Raw genomic sequence first — 22,060 nt, 5'->3', positions numbered from 1 at the left:
AAATAACACACAGGTGAGCACAATCAGGTGCAGGGAGGCTCAAGGCAGGAAAACATGAGGAGCAGGATCTGAAAGACAGAGACAAGGGTAAGTACAAAATAAAACAGGAACAGACAATAATACTAAATAAATGAGTAAAAAACAAAACATGACACTAGGTAACTTTACGGATCCTGTCAGTATGTAAGTTTTAAGCCTGTAGCATGTCGCATCACACTGTGTAGTTAACGTCTTAGCTCAAGGTTTATTTATTTATTTAAAATAAGGAGATTAATAAACATAACATTGTAAGTATGCCAAATTGTAGCTATAGGCTTATTTCAATCTGTAGTCCATTGACAGGTGGTTTTCATATAACATCACAATGACAAGCAAACACCAATACATCAAGTATTGACCAAACAACCACATAAACTGTAAACTGTTGACACATTTCTACAAGCATAAAAAGTGGGTAAGTAAAGTATGCGGTGAAGTAAAATCTATGGTGAAGCTCATAGCTTTAACATCCATTAACTCTGCTGATAAGTGTTCTCAAATGTTTTTGGAGAGGCCAGACATGATGGCAAACTGTACTGTGGTTCAAAGTGTTTTGTTGCTTTTAACCATCGTAGGGAAGTTTCTTGCGTCTTTGCAATGCAATCGATTGATATCCAATTCCAGGGTTTGATCATCCTCACAAAAAACCAACACAACATGAGTTATAAAATAGCTGCTAATTCTAGCTTCACTTCGTGGGGATCTCTGTCCCAGGGACTGCCGTGTCTCACCCTGGAGGCCTGACAACACAAAATCTCCAGTGTTGAGGAGGAAACACTAACCATCCCATATGCTAAGAGCCCGACACCAGAGTCTGCTAACGGAAATTATAGCTGCAAGGCCAACTGAGATCAGTAGCGTACGGAACAAGCCAAGCAATGTCCATATAGTTAGCCGCAATGCTATTCTATATTGACGAAAGAAACAATGTTTTCAAAACGAAACCACTTTATTCATTGTCTATACCTGTTTGAATCAGTGCATCTGACCTCATTTTGAGACTTGGATTGTAAAGTTTATAGTTTGCAGTGCTAATGCTGTAAAATGGCACAGTGGAAAGGCAAAAGATCAAAGATTCGACCGGAAAAATGTGCAAGCTGACTCAGGGTTTTCTCTACTTATGTTTCAAATAAACCACCTTTAGGGGGCACGCCACCCTTCCCTCCATAAAACTTAGCTGGTCAAACTCTTTTATGATAATGAAATTAATAATAAAAGTGCACATTTTATCAGTCCCCAGTTCTGCAGAATGATTAAAGCTAAAGCTTGTGGTTATAAGAAATTCATTTAGTGTACTCATTTACCCTTTATAAGATATCAAGGATCTGTTTTCCAAATATTGAAGCCCCATACTAATGCTTCCAAGCAAATTGCACATGACAATGACAACTGCAACAAGACATGTGTGCAGTCAGTGGTTCTGCTTCAAAGCAATAGTCAGGCTCTTTCAGATATGTGCACCATCACAGGCCACATATTCCTCTCTACTCTCCTTTGCCCAAGGTGCATTTAACGGATTAAAGCACCAAGAGCAGCCAAGCATATATTCATTTCCTGCACACTGAGGGTCTGAGCTGCACACAGCATATTATAGAGTGTCACAAAGTCCCTGGACCATCTCGTCAAATCGAAGACGGAAGATTAAAATCTTTAGAGCAGATACAATCTCCTTCATTAGCTGTGATGCAGCGGTGTTTGTTTGACGCTCACATGGGAGAAAAGATAGAACAATGTATCAAGGCGTGATGGCCAAGAGACTGGGATGAAAGCAAAATGATAAAATTCCTCTAGACATCCCTTAGTGTTTGTGCATGGCGTGAATTTAAGCTAATAGATTATCATAAGCTAGAAATAAAAACAACACAAACAGCTTTACTTGTGTAACTTTGCCTTATCACAAAATTGGATCTGCCTCCACTAAGTCTGTAATTAAAGAGAAGCTTTCAGGTATAATCAGATTGTTGAATGTTTGGGTGGTCAAATGTTTTTTAAATTATACAGGCGTTAAATCTTAAAGCTATTGTGAGGAACTTTGTGTTTGTGTTGATCTTGTTGCTGTCTGTGGACAAAATTGTACCTCTTATCTTTCAGCAAATGTTGTCCACTGCATGCACTCTCAGTTTTATCTAATGAAAAATCTTTTTGTCCTTCTTCTAGCAGTCAAACTTAGAAGTCTTTAAATATTGTAAATAACGGCTGTTTTGGGCAGTGTGCTTTTAATCACCTCCTCTGACACCCTGCCCTTGACAGCATGTATGAGCAAATTTACTTAAAAAAAAAAAAAAAAAAAGATCCAGCCACGATTTAATCTTGATCTGACTGCAGAGCCATTCTGTGACAAACACTGTGTTGACATACTGTATATCCCAATGGCATGCGCAAACATCTAAAGATAATGGAGGAAATGTAATTGCACTGGAAATATTGGCAAAGATTGTCAATGTAACCCCAGAGAACAGGTCCATCTTGTATCTTATGTGAAGTCAGTGTTCAGCATTACCAGTCAACATGCATAAGTGCAAATACTGAGACAGTCCATGGGGCAAAACACAAAAAAGGAGCTGTACACACGGAGCAGCAAACTTAACGAAAGATGTAAAAATCCATGATATGACATTTGACTCATGTCCTCACACAATGGCAGGATCACAGAGTACAATTATAAAACTCTGGGAATTCAGAGAAGCACAAAATTGGCTTATCCATCATTCTCCTAAAAAGTAAATTTTTTGCTGTCAAAACTTCGGCTTCTTGTCAAAGCAAAGACTAAGTTGGATGGGTGTTATGGGGCACAGTGTATTTGGAGCCAAACATGTTGGAATATAATCTTAATGCAAGCAATCACTCCAGCAGACACCCAAGCAGATCACTTCATTGGAAATACCAGCCTTGCTGCGTATCGTCAAATTTGAAGCTTTATGTTGAAAATCGTCATCCTTCTCTACCATAGCCATCATTACCACCACTAAATGAACTGCCTGGTCTAAGTTGCTCTGCGTTCAATAATTGAGTAATGCGACGTACAGGTACAGCAACACCACTGAGACAAAACACACACAGAACTACATCAAAACAGTTGATTGTCTTTGGATCAGATTTTAGAAAAGACAAGAAAATTCATCAGTTGAGTTCATTGCAAAAGTAACGAGTATCAGGACCTTTCATAGTAATGTAGTGGAGTCAAAAGTAATACGTTTCCTCAAAGAATATTACTGAAATGAAGCACAGTACTCAAGTGAATTTACTTTGGTACTGTCCATCACTGAAAATAAGTGAGGCAAAAAACTAGAAAACATCAAAGAGAACAAAAGCCACACATCTGCTGCACAGTGATGGACTTTGGTCCAATCTGCGGCAGGGGGACGAGTGGGTCCTGACTGAACCCGAGCAGGCAGACAGTAGAAGCACAGCAGCTCAGCAGGCCAGATAATTACACAGCCACTTGGTATTCTGTGCACAGCCACTAAAACATACCAGCACTAGATAAGTCGCCGGAAGAAGAGAGAGAGAGACAGGAGGGAAAGAAAGGGAGGCAGAGCTTCTACAGAAGCTTTTAGGCATGCCAGACTGAGACCACAGGGCGGCTGGGTTACAAATCAACCACTCACTGTCACCTGAACCTGAGACTGCAGACACACAAAACCAACATGCTGCATTACAGGACCAGATCTTATATTTTATTCTGGGACGTATGAAGTTCAGAAAGACTGAGATCACCGATTCCTGTCAATAGTCTCAGGCTGTGAAGAGATCAAACTTCTGATTAATGGTGTGTTTAACTTATATGTTTAATAAAAGATATGTGCAGAACTGCTGTATTAAATGTTGACACAGCAAAGGGGATATACATTCTTTCTTCAGCTTCTTCTGCAGAGTGGGGCATGTCACTTCAATGCATGATGTCATTAAAACAAAGACAGAGTTTTTAAATGTGTCTGAGTCAGAAAAGTTTGTTTACAAGCATAACTGAATATTAGTCAGAAGAACCGCTGTAGAATATATAAGGGGTGTGTGTGTGGGAGGGGGGGGCTGCACACTGCTCAAGAAGACCAATTTATTGGTACACACAAATGGGCGGAGTTGGGAGGGTTGGGAGGCCCAGGTGGGTAGGTGGGGAGAGGGAGGGTGATATCTCATGAGTTGCAGCAATAGGAGGAGGGGGGGGGGGAGCAGCCGTACTGTATTTGGTAGAGAATGAGTGCCACTCTGTGCCGCTCGGCTGTCAGGCGAGCTGCTGAGAGCTGAGTGCTTCACTGAAGGGTGACAGGAGAGAGAGACAGAGCCGCGCTGCTGCTGTCACGGCCACTCTGCCTCGCTGTTTTCAGCTGTGGGCATCCAGCTGGTGTGTATCCGACTGCTGGCTGGCTGGCTGGCTGGTGGATCCAAGTGGCTAAACATGCCATTTTCACTTTGTATGGGAAAACCAAATGGAACTTTTAGCTCATGGTTTCTTTTTCAGAACACTGCATGAAGGAGGATTGGATTTATATTGTAAAGGTCCGGTGTATCGAAGCAGCCTTTGCTGACACTCACTTTACTTTAAGAGCCCATATTATGCCCTTTTTGGGGTTCGTATATTTAATCTATGTACCTACTTTTGTACGTTCACAATAGCAAAAGTCCGAAAAAAGTGTCTGTTTTCATGTACTGCTCCTCCTTGCTCCCTCTCCACTCTGAGTCCGTCAGCTACGCTCTGCTGAGCCCCCACTGCAGAGCCCCACGTGGGCCAAGTCTGATCTGATTGGTCTGCCGATCCGCTCTGTCGTTATTGGTCAGTTGCTCAGCACGGTTCTCGGAAATGTCCCGCCTCTTTTACCATATTGGGACTGCAGCCACTGGCTCCGTCCGAGGGGAGCATAAACATTAGCACCTTAGCACTACTGTGCTACCGCAGGCTACGGCATATCGTGGGCGTGCTACAGAAGTTAACGGGCGTGCAACATGAGCTGCTGGGCTTGCCACAACGAGCCAATGGGCTTAGATCAGTGATCTCACACTGACAATGACGTCGGACTGACAACTTTTTATCGAGGGGGGCTAGAACCGAGCGTTACATGCGGCTAATGCTACAGCTAACAGGACGACATAGGAGAAGCCACGTTTCCGCGGACTTTGAATTTTTGCACATAGATGTGCCTAAACATGCACAGGACACTTGGAAAACACACTAAAGAGCATATGAAACCAGAAAAAGCATAATATGGGACCTTTAAACTTCTGTCTTATCTAAAGTAGTTATGCATCCTGAAAAGTTTGTTCTCGTGACTAACAGGAAATCTATCAGGAATGCAAGTCAGAGCAGCATACATCCTAACCGTGCAGATTCAGAGTCCTGCCAGGCCGGTTGGTAGACTTTAGGGAAGAGAATAATGCCATGCAGTCCTGACTCTCAGCTCCTGACTGATGAATCAAACGTAGTCAAGTGTAGCGTCCCCAGCCTGAGAACATAGATTCAAAATAACCAGCCAGGGAAACTCCATCTCCCTGCTATCTGGGGAAGCTTACTGATCTGTGACGGCTGACTTTTCCCCGCACCGCTCTTTCACTTAGAAATATTCCTCATGGCTGGTTTCTGTGCTTTATATTTCATTTTCCATATTTCTGATTTACAGCACTGGGGCTCTGTTTAGATTTTAAGCATACTCTGGATTGCTGCTCCTTTTTAAACAACACTGAACTGTAATTAAAATATTAGCAGGCAAGAGCTACTGTATAGCACACACACACACACACACACGTGCACACACGCACGCACACACACACACACACACACACACACACAAACACACAAGACAGTTTTGTAGATATAAAATAGATTGGGAGTTAACACGTGAGCACATTATTTAATAATTCCTTGTTTCAATAATTCAGCATTTTGTCAGCTTTGATCCTTTTCATTTCTTTTTAATGCATGTTAATTGTGCTAATAAGCAAAAATCCAACTCAGTTCATCTGGCAGAGTAGCTTAAATGTTGCATCTCATATACTCTATTTACCATCAGCAGACGACTAGTGTGCAGTTTCATTTATGGGTTAAAGTGGACCCACGCGGAAGGTTAAGAAGATTGCATCTGTGATATTTGCCTAACCAAAGTGCTATGAAGCTGGAGCTCTACACCTATAGCCTACTCCACCTCCTTTAAATAAAACCTCTTCCTCATGCAGGAATTTTGATGCTATTTCAGTGGACTGGAAACATGGGACTACATAATGTTGCTTGAGCATGGAAAATATGCTTGATTTATAGTGAGTGACCTTTAAAAAACACAGGCGTTTACAATACCAATCATGAAATGGTATGTGAGGCTTACATTTAGTCTCTGCAGCTGGGAAGATAACTCTAATACAGTACGTATGGATGCAATGCAGTGAAAAAAAGCACGACACTGTTCTGGCTTTCATTGGACAGCACCGTCATGTTTGCCTTAATATTTATGACCTCTACAGGGGTGCTGCAATCTCTGCACAGCATTAAAGTGTGCCCCCTGCCCTCTATAAAAGTGTTCTTTATTGCAGTGGAGTGAGGGAAAATCGCAACGAGCCATTACATGGATGAGCTGCATTTCTTAACCTCATCCCACCTTTTTTATCAACCAGAATCCTGCTCAGTGACCCGCATGGAGCTTCACAGCTAAACATCTGTTTGCCTAACCTCCTCCAACCATCTCTCCTCTGCTTATCCATCACTGCTCGCTGTCACTCCTCTCCATATCTGTCTGTCCGGCTGAGTGCCAGCAAGAAGGCTGGGGTATTGATCTAAACTAAATGAAGCAGACTCAAGGTCTTTAAAGCAAATCTATGCTTTAACTGACTCTGGCTGAAGGAGAAACTTGCTGTCAGACAAACTTCGTCACAGTGAGACATGCTCTGTGCTGAGTGGTGGCCTGACGGTCAATGTTAACGGTGTAGCTCAGAAGAAGTGAACAGAATTCAAATCAAATCAAAACACCAGAAGAGAAACGGTTCACAGGGCTTGATGTAGGGCTAGATGTTTGGCATTCAGGTCTCACACACACAAACAAACACACAAACACGTTCCTTATAGCTCAGGGACTGTGCCAATGATCAACAACAGCTGGCTCACGGTGTCCTGTGGTGACCAAATTAGGCTGAAGGTATTTTATTACTGAGTCACCATGTGTTTTTGGGACTCAACAGTTAGATTTGTTTTCAGGGCTGCAGCCAACTCGCAATTATTTTCACTTTAAACTAATCTGCCAATCATTTTTGGAAAACTGATAAATTATTTAGTAAATACATCTTGTGAAAGTTTCTCCCATTTTACTTACTTTCAAACTCATATACTTATACTGTTCCGATAACATCAAAGGGCAAAGCATAATAAAGCCTGTCGTCTACCATTCATCTTCATTTGTCTTGGTCGAAGAGCTAAGGAAAACAGAGTGACTCAGCGAGGAGAGGGGGGGGGGGGGGGGGGGCACTACATATATAGATGGAGATGGTCACGTTCCTCAGAGTTTTTTTAATGTAGTTCCACCACGTTTCTGCAGAAGCCCAGAACGGACAAACCATTGGATTATTCAGACTGGTACTTTCACAAAGCCACAGCGTCCACGTAAATCCAATTCTGGAGGATATTTTTTTTTTCTAGGTTTGCATTTGATGTTGTACTTTGGAGAGGACTGGGAAATTGTGTGCTGTATATACTCCCAAAGGTTATGAACTTCAGTGTAAAGAAGTCACGTACACTCCAAATCCCATTCACTTTTTCAGATCCTATTTCACCTCTATTGCTACCTCCTAGACAACAACACCTTTTGGAGAAACAATAACAAAACACATCTGGGCAGAAAATATATCATTATTTTGTGATAAAATGTTGTTTTGTCTTCATCAAAACTTTTAAGTTATCGGCACGTTTGGCTTTCTTGATCTCAAAGAGTGATCGATTGGGTTTTATGCAGAGTCGGGTGTGTACTGTGCTGTGGTCATTTTAAGTGATCACTAGGTTATACATGGATGAGTGGGATTTCTGAGGAGTCCAATCAAGCAAACGGTGCTGATGTGATAGTGTATTTATCCATAAATTGCCAATGACACTGTTTACTTGTTTCCATTTCTTCATTAGCTTCTTTGACAATGTTTGCATTGTTACAACTACAAATTGGATGGTAGAAGTTGGACATGTGAACCATTGTCAAATATATTATTATTATTTCACCACTATAGTTACATACCTTTGGATTTGAAATCATTGTTACCATAGAACACACATTCATCCGTGTAAAGATGACCAAATATTCACAACCATGCAACCATACACATACCACAAGGGGAAACACACACTCACTTTTAACCCCTAACCCTAACCAGGTGCACATTTGACATAATAACCTTCCTACACTGAGCTGTAACTTAATTCACCAACCTGGTGGCCTAACACTGGACACAGCACAAATACGAAGTAGCTTAATCATATACAAGAAAGGTAAAGAGCTCCACTGTCTGTAACAACATTCGGTGGGCATTTTCTACACAACTCCCAGCCAGAAGAGCCAACACTCTTTGCCCTTTCTGCATCAATCACTACTCAGGCTATTAGTTCCACCATCAGCCACAATTCATTTTCAAACAGAAAGTCTGTATTGGCTTTGAGCAGTAAAAGCCTTGTGGTAACAAACAGACACACAGTCAAAGACCAAGTGCATCAACAGAGAGTTTCCAGCAACAAAGCATCTGTAAAGGTGGGCAACAATTTCAGAAAGTGACAGTGAGAAAACAGTCAGTGGCACCACTAAATGAATACCATCTGGCCCAACTGGGGAGGTCATTTATGTGAAAGAGAAGGCAGTATGTAGCCAGCAGGTGAACACAGCCAGTGAAAAAGAGGTATGAGCCCCAGCTGCGCAAATCTTTCTGTCTGTTACTTGATTTCATTTGTCAGAAATGACAATTGTTTTTGACTTTGAAAGCAGCCAGCATGTCAAGTGAGGCTTACAAAGATTTAGTTTTTATTGCTTACCTCGCGGCAGGGATAAAAGGGGTTGGCTGGAGACACATGCTGCAAAAGTAAGATGAATTGGGGAAAGCAGATTAGATGTGAGATACAGTGAAAACAATGTTTAAAAGGTGTCTGTATGTATGCATGGTTCTCACATGGTAGAATGGGCAAATATATGATATTGAGACTAATTTTAGCAGCATAATGGTTAAGGTCAGAGTAGGACAGATTTACAAAAAAGATAGAATATCAGTGAGCTACGAATTATGGTGTTAGGGTTAAGGTTTTAAATGTTCAAATCCTGTAGATAAAATGCACAATAAAAAGTTTACCATGGTACAAAGGTCAAGGACTTACTTTCATTAATCAGCCTGCATATTCCCCACTGTGTGAATTGTGTTGTCCTACAGGATGTTCTATGGAACTGACCGGGGCAGCAGCCTGCAGTGACAGAAAGGATTAGGCCCAGTGCCGATGGCTTCATCTGATTGGCTCTCTCATTGCAAAGGCCTGTCTATCACAAACCAAATCCTTTCAATAAACAGCATAAATATTTAGCAGGGGTTTTATCACCGGCAGGGAATGAAAACAGATTGAAGACAGTGGTGACCCCGCTGCCAGAATCACTTTAATGTTTGCAGCTTCCTAGAGGCCAGACATGTGACAGGCACAGTCTCTTTGTCCAGGACGGCTCATTTCACAGCACACTGGGGAGATTATTGTGTCGTCTCTTTCATAATCCTAACAGGATTTCTGCAGATTCAAGGCTTTTCTACATTTGATAGGAAATGCTGGCAGACAGCACTCCAAGCTGAGAATTTCTCATTGATTGAAGAGGATGGAAATGCAACATGACTTTATATGCATATGGATGTAAAATTAGATATAGCTCTTATTGAAAGCAAAAGATCTACCACCTCCACATTACATTCTTTTAATGTTAGTTGTCTAAAATATTTTCTGCTATGGTATAACGACACGTCTTTTCCCACAGAAGAAAAAGCATGAAGTTGCTAACATTGCTGTTATCTCCCTTGTCTGTTCAGAGATAGTAGGACAGCTTAACTTGGACATGTGCAAAAACTAATATTTTTTAGCTACTAAACACTGATATCAGATTGATTGATTGTCTTGTTAATCTGTTTGATTTGTCTGCATCAAATATGTACAGTACTTATTAATGCGAGTCAGTCCTTCTAGTTTTTATATGGATAAATTATTTGTTTTACAGTGCAATGGTATACGGTGATATGTCTGTGTTTTTCACTTTTGTTTGTCATTTGAACCACAGTCGACCCCTTTTCTAGAGTGGAACTCACCTCATGATGACTTTTATTGCAATGACTGTGCAAGTCACATCTTCGCCCTCAACTGATATCCTCCTTTTCCTTTTCCTGTCTGGCTTTATTCCAGTCTAAGTAATTCATCCAGAAGCCCTTGACCCTACTAACGCTTTAAAGAAAACACAATTTCTCTGATTGATTGCAGTTCCCAATTAGACTTTAACATCCTGTTACCATAAAGTTAGCTTGACAGTTCATTTTTTTGTTAGACACAACCATATTGACCCCAAATGATTCTTTGTGGACTATGGTGGACTCTGTGTGAGAGACACTGAGTCAGTGCGACACAGCAGCATTTGTCAAATATAGTTTACAGAATGGAAATCTTTAGAAAAATCCTGATGTTAGGAATGCTTACATATCTTTGACTTCCAACTAATGTAAAGTGTTGATTGCAAAGAAATGCTAATATTAGCATTCAGACATGCTTTGAAAGACATAGCAAGCATACTCATGTTTTGCTAGTGTCTACCATGCTTACCATTTTAGTTTGTGATGACGCTCATAGCTGCAACATTAGCTATAAAATGCTGCTTAAGCTTGTTGGATATTCTTTGGTTTAGCTTTTATTTGATCAAAAAAAATTGTATTTTTGAGGGATGATGGTGCTTCTGGCGAAGGTAATTCATGGGATCCCCAAGGACTTTAAAGAATTCATTGTATGGGGACTATGAATGACTGTACAAAGTGTTAGTATACTTGCAGTGATTCCAATGGTTGACCTGACAAACTGACATTGATGTTCATTGGGCCACGCTGGGTAATTTCTTTAGCCCAGATAACATTATGTAGGCTCTACAATCTGAATACCTTCAATCAGCCTGTTAAGATTCCAAACATTGCTATATGAAGCTTACATAAATAGAGATAATAAAAGTCCTCCCAAAGCAGTTTCATAAGGGACAGCATTGACTGAGCTACCAAGAAATGCACATCTACAGCCGTACAAACTCTTACCACAAACTAATATTAGATCTATTTCACTAAATGCAGACACTGATGCATTCTCACGGTCATGAATAATTTACTCAGCTAGAGAAATGAGCTTAGCCTGTTCATCTGGATGTCAGTCATAAATAATCACTGAGATTGTGCTCACCTATTGTCTAGCTTCTCAAGGCAGTGATCCAATAACATCCAAGCCACTCAGGCCTCTCCTCAAATTCCAATTAGTGCTGCACAACTCCCAAGTTTCTGCGGTTGATTCCATCCCTGATTCAAATTATAATTTATAATTAGACCATTTACCAGCCGTAATTAATCAGAGAGATCAACAATAAGTGCAACAGTAAAATAAGTGAAAATTCCTCAAGCATCAACAGGGTAAGCAGGCTGATAATTCAGAGAGCCATGAGGAAGTGCCATGCTAATTGTCACTGGGATGGACTCTTTAATTCTTTTTAAACCATAATTAAGAATCTACACTAGAGAGGCAGCGTCCAAAAGGCTAAGCCACAGCCCATATATGTGAATATGCTAAACTAATTACGTCTGAATAATGTTTCACAAGCAGAAATAATGTTGCATTCATTTACCCTCAATGCACAAATCAGTGTTGTCAAGATCCATGTATGAGAATGCCTGCTGACAAATTCAAGTCTTTACATAATATATGAGTATATTTTTGTTTCTATGTTTCTATGCATTTAATCAAGTTTATCAAAACGTTATTTACCAAGTAAGACATTAACATTCAGCAGATAGTCGTATGTGTTGTGAAGAGTAATACATAATTAACAACTAACAATGTTGTGTTAAATTGTATTCAAGGATTCAGAAAAAAAAGTTCAGGTTTCTTTTCTCAAAGCATTGTGAGCTAGCAAAATGTTCTTGTGGTTGAAATGGTCTGACTTAGTGATACTCTATTAACCAAGGATCAAATTATTGTAAAAACAAGGGCAGCACACTGACACAGAAATAAATTGTAATAAAGTTCAATGAAACTGAAACTCTCAACATAAAATGTTGTTGTTCACAATGCTGTCCTTGAGTCCATCCAGTTTCCACAGTGGCTGCAGCGGCTGTGGGTTTCTTCTATCTTGTCAAAAATGCACTTCAAAATAAACATCCAGCCATTTTCTTTTTTTTTTATCAATAACTGATTTCCCAGTTGTATGTGACATCCACCATTGTGATGCTGTAATCTGTGATTAAACCAAAAGAGCCACCATCAACTATCAATTCAAAAAAACTAAGTTGCAGGAGTTTGTACAGTGACTTGAAGTAGAAGACATTATTTTTGCTGCATTGGTTGCCAATTTCTAAAAAAACAGGCAGAAGCTTTTCAATTTGGTGTTTGTTTAGCTGCTTTCATAATAAGCCAGAAAAACGTTTTATCATACTCTCTTCCAATTGCTTTTCAAATATTAGTCACACTAGTGAAAATCAGGTCAACAAAATCACAAACATGCAGCCCTCCAAAGTGACAAAATTGCTGTTTTAGAAAAAAGGCTGTGTCCCTCCAAGCTAATGATAAACCTGTCATAAGGAAGGCCTGAGAGGATGATAAATAAAAGGTCATCCTTCCTGGACCCTGAAGCCGGCTTATGCTCAGCAGACTGAGACTCTGGAGCAGGGCAGGTATGTGATGCCCTGACCTCTGTCACCTGAGGAGTTGCCGGCATCTGGCACCAGTATTAGCAAGGCGATCAAAGAGCGTGTGGCTAGTTGTAGCAGCCACATCACTATTCTCATCCACCCACCATCCCTCCATCCACCCGAGCTTCAACAAGGTACCGTGAGCAGTAGTCATAGCAACAGGCGGGCCAACCAATGCCCTTGGGGATAGTTTCTTGACAGAATTCCTCGCCGTCCTCTCTTAGTAAAAGGTCGCCCCTCTGCTGAATGGTTGTTTATCTTTGCAGGCATCGGAGCTTCGGTAACCCCCCCCCCCCCCCCCCCCCCCCCCCCCCCACCCGGCTAGCTTAATCGCTCTCCCTTCTGTTCAGTTCCTCCCCACCACTTATTTTGACTGCCAAAACTCATCTCTGAATTAAGTTAGGAATTTGAAGCTGTAAAATCTGTGTGGTATCCATCCACAGAGCAGCAGGACAAAAACTGACAGAGGAGAATGCGTTCCTCTTTTTCTGATTCAACATCTGTTTTGTTTGCTTTTATAACGACAGTGAAGGCGGTACCGCACAACTCTAGCTTCCTATTTCACCCTGATATCTACAAAAAAAAACCTTTAGGGACTTTCAAGAGTACAACAACAAAGGTTCTGTGAATAATGGGCAATGTGTAAGTGCAGGCTATTCACATCAGGATATTTATATTGTCTCCTCTCTGAGGTCACAAATCCTGGCTCCTCTGCACTGGAGAGGAGTTGCTAACTGACATTCATAATGACACACACATATGCACACACCTGATGAATGGCTAGGCGAAGGTAGCTTCTTAAAGATCCAACTGAAGGAGTGTCTTCCAGGCTTCTGCAGAGGGAGACAAATGGTGGAAGGAGAAGACATTAGAGGGACAGATAGAAGGAGAATAAATGGGGAGTGAAGTGCACTGTCAGAATCCATTGGGAGAATCAAAGGAGAAAATAATCATTCTCAATCAAATGCATGTAATCCCTTTCAGAGACGGAACCAGCTGCTACAGCATCATTTGTCACCGCTGTACACCTTTGAGATGGACAGATGATCCTTTGTAAGTCAGCTAAATATTGAAGACAGAAATTCTGATTCAAAACGAATCTTTTTAAATGATTAGTGTAATTACAATTCAAAGCAGAAGTAGTGTAATGGATTTTTAGTCTTGGAGTGAATTCAATATGGGGCCTATCTGCGACACATCAACCCTCATCTAATAGCATGACACAAGGTAGAGATCAGTAATGCATGAGTGCAATTGTAAATGAGCCGTGCTCCCCCATAAGCCACTCTTATCAGAAACAACAAGTGACAGGAATATGAATCCAAACTATTGACTAATGTGACTCAGCCTTCTGTTTCCATCAGTCTGTCTCTGCCTCTGGCCCTCAGAAAGGAGTTCACCCTCAACAGTGAAGCCCTGCATAATAATCCTGAACAGTGCTGCTTTATCTCTCTCTCTTTTTGCCTCTCTGTGCCATCAAAATCACAATCAGTGTCTCATCTTTAGCCAGCAATCATGAGCGTCCTAGATCACAAATCTATGCTTACATATCTCCCTCTCTTTTCTCACACAATCAATTCCAACCCATTTTTTTTTTCTTTCAGTCAGGTTTCTGCCACAAACAGAAACCCACATGTCACACATATACACACAAAAACACACACACACACCATTTCAGTAATCTTGCTTTCTCTGCCTCCCACACAGGCATCTGTAAAAGACTATGTGTGGTTCACAGCAGTAGCTTGCTTGGTTCACACTTAAAGCAGGTTGGCAGATTCAGAAACCTTAATGTATACTTTGTCTTAGGAATGTGCATTATGTTAATAGTTATCGCAGGCGTAATGACAGCGCAGCTTTGTTACGACACTGTATCCCACACGCAATGTAAAAAGGGGTGCTATGTATGTCATGGTCAAGGGTCAAGGTCAAGGAAAACTAGGAAAACTAAAGCAATTTGCTTTACAGCCAGCTAATTGTCATTCAGTTTCTTGACAGCTGGTTTTCTCATTGGCTTCACATTTGTGTGACTGAGGATTCAAGAGAGTGAGGTTTTGGTTTGGTTTGACCAGATGGTCAAGCTTTAACAATAAACTAACTTGCAGCCTGTAAGAATTCAACATTGCTTTAAACGCACGGTATCTACATTTTGCCGCAAGGGGACTCTCAATCAAAACAATAATAAAAGATAACGGATATATATAGAAGATAACGATTCTGGCGGAGAATCATTGGTGTGACTCTCTCTGCTACTCCACCCTCGACCCCAATGAAAACAAACTCCGAGTAAACCGTAGTCAAGACAAATGGACGAAACAGATCTGAGGAAGAGAATATGTTCACCGATGACGTATCCAAGTATAATTTACCTTTTTGTCCGTGGCTTTGATAACTGTTGGAAAAATTTGAGCTAATGTAAGTACTCAACAAAAAAAAATATATAAAATAGGTTTAGTCCATTTGTAATTAATTTTGATATTTAAGTGCAAAAATTCTACATAGTACTTTAATTGATTCTTTCACCATTTTGAACTACGTCTCAACCATTTTATTGTAATTCTCTTTATATTATATTATATGCAGCTCTTCTTTGAGTTATTGCAAATTAATTTGGACGAAGTGTGGATGTGAAAAATGATTGACCATCACAGATGTTCTAGCATTGAATGGTGCTGGTTGCATCATGTTTAAATAAAGGAAAGAGTGTATGTGTGTATGACTTGTCTTTTCCATATAGAATTGTTCACCAGATCAACCTCACACTTGGTGGTTGTATTGCCTCAGACTCAAGGGAATGCAGTGTCAAGTGTGAAGTGGATTGGATGAGTGGTTCTCATGAAGAGTGCAAGCAGCCCACCACAGTGCTCTACATGTGCCTAGCACTTCTGGGGGGGCAAGCAATCAACCCTTTGCTCCCAGAGGGCATGCAGTCCAGACTACCATGTTCTTGGAACTGGCACCACACTACTGCTGCAGAAGAGTATTTTTACTGTAAAGAGAACAGGGAGTGATTTTTTTGTTTGCGCTCCCTTCCTCCTTTCTCGTCTTGTGCAGGTGAATGATTGCGAAACAGGGAGAGGTCTTCGCAGTGCAACGCTGTCCCATGCTGCTCCCTCCTCTCAGGGGATGGCCAAGGTCCAGGATGGACACAGTAATGCATGTGACAGGTACATCGTGCTATATATTATATATTATATTATATATATTATATAAAAACAACCCGTCATAAGAACAGTTTCTTCCCCCAGGCTGTCACTCTGATGAATGCTAAACAGTCACAGAGTGTCAGACCTGTCGCAGTGAAATGACTCTAAACCAAATCATCACTGTGAATATACATATATGTATATTATTTTATTTAATTGATCCATATACACACACTTATTTATGTAAATACTGTAATTGACATCTTAATTGACCCATAACATAACTGCATTTTTCTTATTATCATGTTACTTCAGCATCTTTTGCACTATTCACCACTGCACTGTTTCATGTTTAGTCATGTAAATATTAGTCTTTTCTTACTATGTTTATTGTTGATATTTAATGTTGTACCTGTACATATGAGAGCACAGTTCACCGAAGTTAAATTCCTTGTGTGCGTAAGCATACCTGGCCAATAAATCTGATTCTGATTCTGATATATGACCTTGAAACTCTTGTTTATATGCTGCAGCCCTGCAATGTTAGAAGAGAGCCAGGATGGTATGGACAGTGGTACCCTAAGTCCTGCCTCAGCTCGACAGGTCACCATCCAGCGCCACCCTACTCAAGGCTTCGGCTTCATTGCAGGCAGTCAGAGGCCTGTTATTGTACGCTCCGTCTCTGCCGGTAAGTGTGTGTGCATTTAGTAGAAATGAAAAAAGAGAGAACATATGAGGAGGTGAAAAAAATATCTATTCTATACATCCTGTGCATTGATTCTTAACACAGCCTGTCGGCACATGTGTCTGATCGGACTTGAAGCTGATTGTTGGCACTGACAAACGTTGTTTCCTCCTTTCTAGATCCTTGTGTTGTACTTACTCTTAGATGTACGTCGCTTTGGAAAAAAGTGTCTTCTAATGGGATTGTAGAATTGTATGTGCATGCCTCTAAGTCGATCCTGTAACGACTCAAATCAAATTTACCTTTTACCATATTTATATGAATTTGTTTGCTTGCTGTGTGTCCCATCTGATTTGCAGACGGCCCCTCCTTTGGCAAGCTTCTCCCAGGAGACCAGATATTGGCCATTAACGAAGAGACGGTGAGCGACGCGCCCAGAGAGAGAGTCATAGACCTTGTAAGGTAACATCCTTTACTGTCCCAGGAGGGTGGGAGGGGGAGAGGGCCAGGGGGCCAGGGGGACCAGCAGCATGGGCAAGTGGAGATAAAAGAGGATACGGGTAAAAAGAGCGGATCAAAAGGAACAAACTGTTTCTTATTGCTGATGATGTGTTACATCGACACAAACCTGTGGATGAGTCAGTCCTTTTGCAGCTGAAGGACAGCGAGGAAATGGCAGATATAGACCAGCAGAAGCTCTCCAAATACTGTGCTGTCCGTGGCGTTATCTAACACACTTATACTTTCTGTTGTCTCTCCATAGACGCTGCAAAGAGACTATAGTTCTCACTGTGCTGCAGCCCCATCAGGTAGTATAATGGGACACTCACTCTCTTTCATGTTCTCTCCCTCAGGATTTCTCTCTCTCTTCATCTGTCTTAACACTTTCCTGTCGCTCTGAATCATACAGCACAACCAAACAGGACTCTGTTCCAACTGTGAACAATAGTGCAGTGCAGACATACAGTACATTAGTATTCATGGCCATGATCAGGCCTACGCTTTAGAGTAATTTATTTTTCTGGTAACCCCTTTCAGAACAGCTCCATATAAGTGCATCAACACCTACATCTGGCCTTTTTAAACAGAGATTTGTATCCATCCATATAGAGGAAGGAGAAGTACTTATTCAGCTGACAGAAGAACTGGATATATCTAGAAGATGAAAAGCTGATTTAAAAATGAAAACATAATCAAATAATCAGACTTTTTGGTTTCAATTTCATAGTTTAGAACAAAGAGTCTGATATTCATATGGGTTTAGCAGTTCTGCAGGATTCCGCCCATGAGTTAACCCTTAATGGTTAATATCTTTTTTGTTCTTCAACCAAATGGCAATTAAAAATTATGTGATTTTAGCAGGTAAATCACGTTAGCTGTGTCGCATTGCAGCAGCATTATGCACGTCTCTTTAGCACCAGCGCTCACATGGGCTTTTCTGTCATTTATGTATTTTCTTTCAAGCTGACTCAAGAGTTCCTCTCTCTCTCTCTCTCTCTCTATCTCCTCAGTCACCTAAGTCTGCCTTCATAAGTGCAGCCAAAAAGGCCCGCCTGCGAACCAACCCGCCTAAAGTGCGCTTTTCCGAGCAAGTGTCCATCAGCGACCCAGACTCAGTAAGATCACTTCATCTTGTCTCTCTTTGACATGTGCATGCAAACACATTCCGTCCTCCTTCTCTCTCACGCTCTTTTGTTTTATCAGCCAACGCTAAAAAGCTTCAAGTATCCTCTCCCCATCCTTTCATTCTAGTCTGAGCTCCTCTTCCATGTGTCTGATTCAGTGGTTTGGCCCTGAATAAACTGCTCCCTGAATTATTTGAATTCTTGCAGTAGCAACCTGAATCTTTTTTTAAGGCATTTTGACATTTTGAAAACTGCAACAGTTTCACTTCGAAATAGTGATTTATTTGTGTTTGGTTTTGTTTTTTTTTAAATCTAAATGATTTGGTGTCTAATCTTACCTGCATGGTTGCACATGGCAGAGATTTTACATTAACAAGTGGCTTTGGTTGAAAAGTTATAGACCTTTTTGTGTTTCCCCCTCGCTATAATCCCGCAGTATGGTGATAGATCTGCTAACTCATAACTCAGGCTTTAGTGGCTTCCAATCTGCACAGAGGAACAGAATGTTTAGCTTTCTGAATACTTAAGTTCTCCAAAAGCAGACTGCCGGGCATCTGCTGTGGACCGAGCTCTCCATTTCAACTAAATGCATTTTCTGAGACAAATTGTTGCAATGAATATACTTCCTTTTACTGTCACGAGTAATGTCTGCCTAGTATTCTCACAAATCTCATCATCCAACTAAAAACAGAGAAGATAGAAAGAAAGAGATAAGGATTGATTTGGTTTTGGCCCTAAATGACGAATAATTTCATTGGGACTGGAAGGCTGAATCCTTCTACATCCTTGGCACATGTCACATTAGGCCCACTGGGTCTTGTTATATTACAGTTTCTTCTTTTCCTCTAATCACAATCACCATTTTCTCAAAAAGCCCTCAGAAAGATTTTTTAAAAAAGGACACGAGGGGAGGGGCATCGACGGGAAGGGAAGAAGCCTGTCACATCAGATTCTCACCAGAGTGAGCTGAACTACATTTCATAACTTTTCTTCTGACAAGTGATTTGACTAAAGGTAGTAACCTTGAATTAGGCTTCTTCCCTTTGCAGCCAATATTCAATCCCACCAGTCAATGTCCTGGCATACACAGTGCATGGATAGACTGGATAATTTGAAAAGGACTGCTTTGATCAAGGGATCAATGTAACAAGTGGGCATCCTAAGGCAAAAAAAAATGTGCTCAGACTATCCAGAGTTCAATTCAAGTGTCTTCATTGTAGAACCAGCTTCATTTTTTAACACTCATTCAAAAAAAGGACCTCCTTCCACTTCTTTTTCCACAACACCTACTTTTGGTGCAGCTGATTGTGTTTGTGTTAAACAATTAACAATTTCTTTGGCACACTTTATTTCACTTAAACAAAGCTGTTTTTCTCTCTCAATCTCTTTCAGACAATGCTCAAGGACGACTCCTTGCTACTCATACCAAATGTGTTGAAGGTGTTCTTGGAGAATGGACAGATTAAGTCCTTTACGTTTGACAGCCGTACCACTGTTAGGGTAAGTATTTATGCCAGCTATTGTTAGTTTTAAAGCTACTGTGAGGAACTGTGAGGACACAGCAGTATGTATCATCTCTTTGTTGATCGTGTCCTGGACACAATTTAATTTAAATTTTATTTTTTTTACAAGAAACTCGTTCTGCTGACTCTTACCAGTCAAAGGTGACATTCACAGTGAATCTTTGCAGTGGAAAATGTCAACCAAAGCACATCCAGTCTGTTTGCCAAAAATTGCTTTGTGTGAGACCAATCCAGTGGCAGCAGAGGAAATGATGATCTGGTTTGCATTTTAGATCATATACACTAATTTGTATTAATAAACTCCTTATAGTAGCATTAACAATCGATCTATTGGATATCAATATACTGTATGTGATGAGCCTATAGATTTTCAACAAACAATGTAATTCTGCAAAGTTCTTAGGGGTATTTTAGTGTCAACTTTACTCTTGCTTTTGTTTACTTTTAGTGCATTGGTCAGTGTCTTTGAGTGCTGCTAAAAACAGCTCGTTGAGCAACCAATCACTTGCATAGTAGAGCATCATGTATTTCTCAGGACCTGGTAAAGACTAGAACATGGCAATGAGTGTGAAATATACATTCATCAATGATCCAGAAACCAAACTCCAACTGAATTATAGAGTCACTCAGTGTCTGTTTCAAGTGTAATCAAAGCTTTTTTTTTTCCAACACACTGCTTTATAAAGTGATCATTTGTAAAGGTTGTGTCTACAGCTTGATTTGCTGCCATGTTGAACAATCTAAATAACATACATACATTTCAATTCATTTAACATTGGAATAAATACATAATACTGTTGATCTTTGATGGTTCAATTTATTATTTTAAAGTTTTAGATTGTTTATTTTGTATAATAAAATAATTGTGGAGGTGTGTCACAGATTTACATGTTTACCATTATCACTGAAGAATGACTTAAAAAATGATTGTCTAATAAGATATATAACCAATAAGCGACCTTTTTTATTTATTTAAGATTACAGTAATGTGATTAACAACATAAAGCAACATTTGAATTCAGACTGAGGTCATTTGTGTCTCTAGGATAAGTACTACATCTCTGAGCAGACTCATTAAACAGACACTATTAGATTTCACAAAACTCTCTCGCTCTTTCATGGAGGAAGATTGAGAGAGAAGAAAGGGAACGCAGTAGCACTTTAAAAGACCGATGGGGGAAGCTCTTCTGTCAGCCTAATTAAATGGTATTTCAGCATAATAAGAAGGCCCAGATCAATAAAACAATGTCACAGATAAAATCAATGGAACAAAAGGATGCCTAGTTGTATACCCAGAAGGATGTCTGTAATCTAAAAAAGCTTTCCTGCAGTATTTTAGACGACAATCTAGGGCATTCTGTGGGTCCTTCGGTTAATTGTGTGGCCTCCCCAGGCATCATTTAATGAAAACCGCACAGGTCAACACTGTTAAAACTGCGTAACCAAGTTTTTCAGAGACAGCTGATGCATAGGTTACATGGTTGTCAATTAAATTGTTTATGGAGAGCAAACCGTACACCGTACACCGCAGTGTACTTAAATCAGCTGCAAATGAGCCTCATAGCAGAGACTACAGCAAAATTTCATCACAATAACATCCCTAATGTTTTATACTTATACTTACTGTATATAATCTTTACCTCAGGCAAAACCAAGGGTAAGTATGATAAAGAGTGAAATTCCACAGATAGGGCTCTCTCTACATTGTTTAAGCAGCATTTAAAGTAAGCTCTACATCTTTTATAGATACTGATCTGCACAAGAGCCAGTGAGCCAGAGCCAGAACATTTTTTTCCAATAGGGTGCTGTGCAGAAAAAAAAATATAAATGAATACATCGTAACTGTGAATATATGTTTAAACCTAAAATGTGTTTTCATCTCTCTTCCTGCAGGATGTGATGTCCTCCCTGCAGGACCGCCTCTCACTGCGTTACATTGAGCACTTTGCCTTGGTGCTGGAGGCAGGCAGTCTGGACCAGAACCAGAGGTTGCATCTGTTGCAGGAGAATCAGCCTTTGACACATGTAAGATGTGCAACTCAAAACATGAAAATGAGGGCATATAAAAAAAAAAGTTTCAATTGATGAAAATGCTATTCTGGATGCAAACTTATATTTTGTCCTGTTGGTTATTGGTTA

The 22,060-nt window shown here is 40.4% G+C and overlaps 1 protein-coding gene across 4 annotated transcripts in view; it reads left to right on the top strand.

Annotated features, from left to right (window-relative positions):
* The window catches only part of frmpd3 (FERM and PDZ domain containing 3), an 87,529-nt gene that overhangs the window by 56,564 nt on the left and 8,905 nt on the right, over positions 1 to 22,060 (top strand). For 3 of the 4 annotated variants that reach the window (XM_061047780.1, XM_061047779.1, XM_061047783.1), the window contains exons 3-9: positions 15,997 to 16,109; positions 16,622 to 16,776; positions 17,133 to 17,235; positions 17,537 to 17,582; positions 18,285 to 18,389; positions 19,791 to 19,898; positions 21,815 to 21,946. In XM_061047780.1, the coding sequence (XP_060903763.1) occupies positions 16,069 to 16,109; positions 16,622 to 16,776; positions 17,133 to 17,235; positions 17,537 to 17,582; positions 18,285 to 18,389; positions 19,791 to 19,898; positions 21,815 to 21,946 (690 nt within the window). In that variant the 5' untranslated portion in view covers positions 15,997 to 16,068. Of the gene's footprint in view, positions 1 to 15,996; positions 16,110 to 16,621; positions 16,777 to 17,132; positions 17,236 to 17,536; positions 17,583 to 18,284; positions 18,390 to 19,790; positions 19,899 to 21,814; positions 21,947 to 22,060 lie in introns of those variants that run through there. The other variant, XM_061047781.1, reaches the window with a different exon arrangement.

The sequence above is a fragment of the Labrus mixtus genome, chromosome 10, assembly GCF_963584025.1.
Source record: "Labrus mixtus chromosome 10, fLabMix1.1, whole genome shotgun sequence".
Lineage (NCBI taxonomy): Eukaryota > Metazoa > Chordata > Actinopteri > Labriformes > Labridae > Labrus > Labrus mixtus.
The sequence above is the reverse complement of the archived record's forward strand: the minus strand, read 5'-3'. Positions and strand labels throughout refer to the sequence as shown.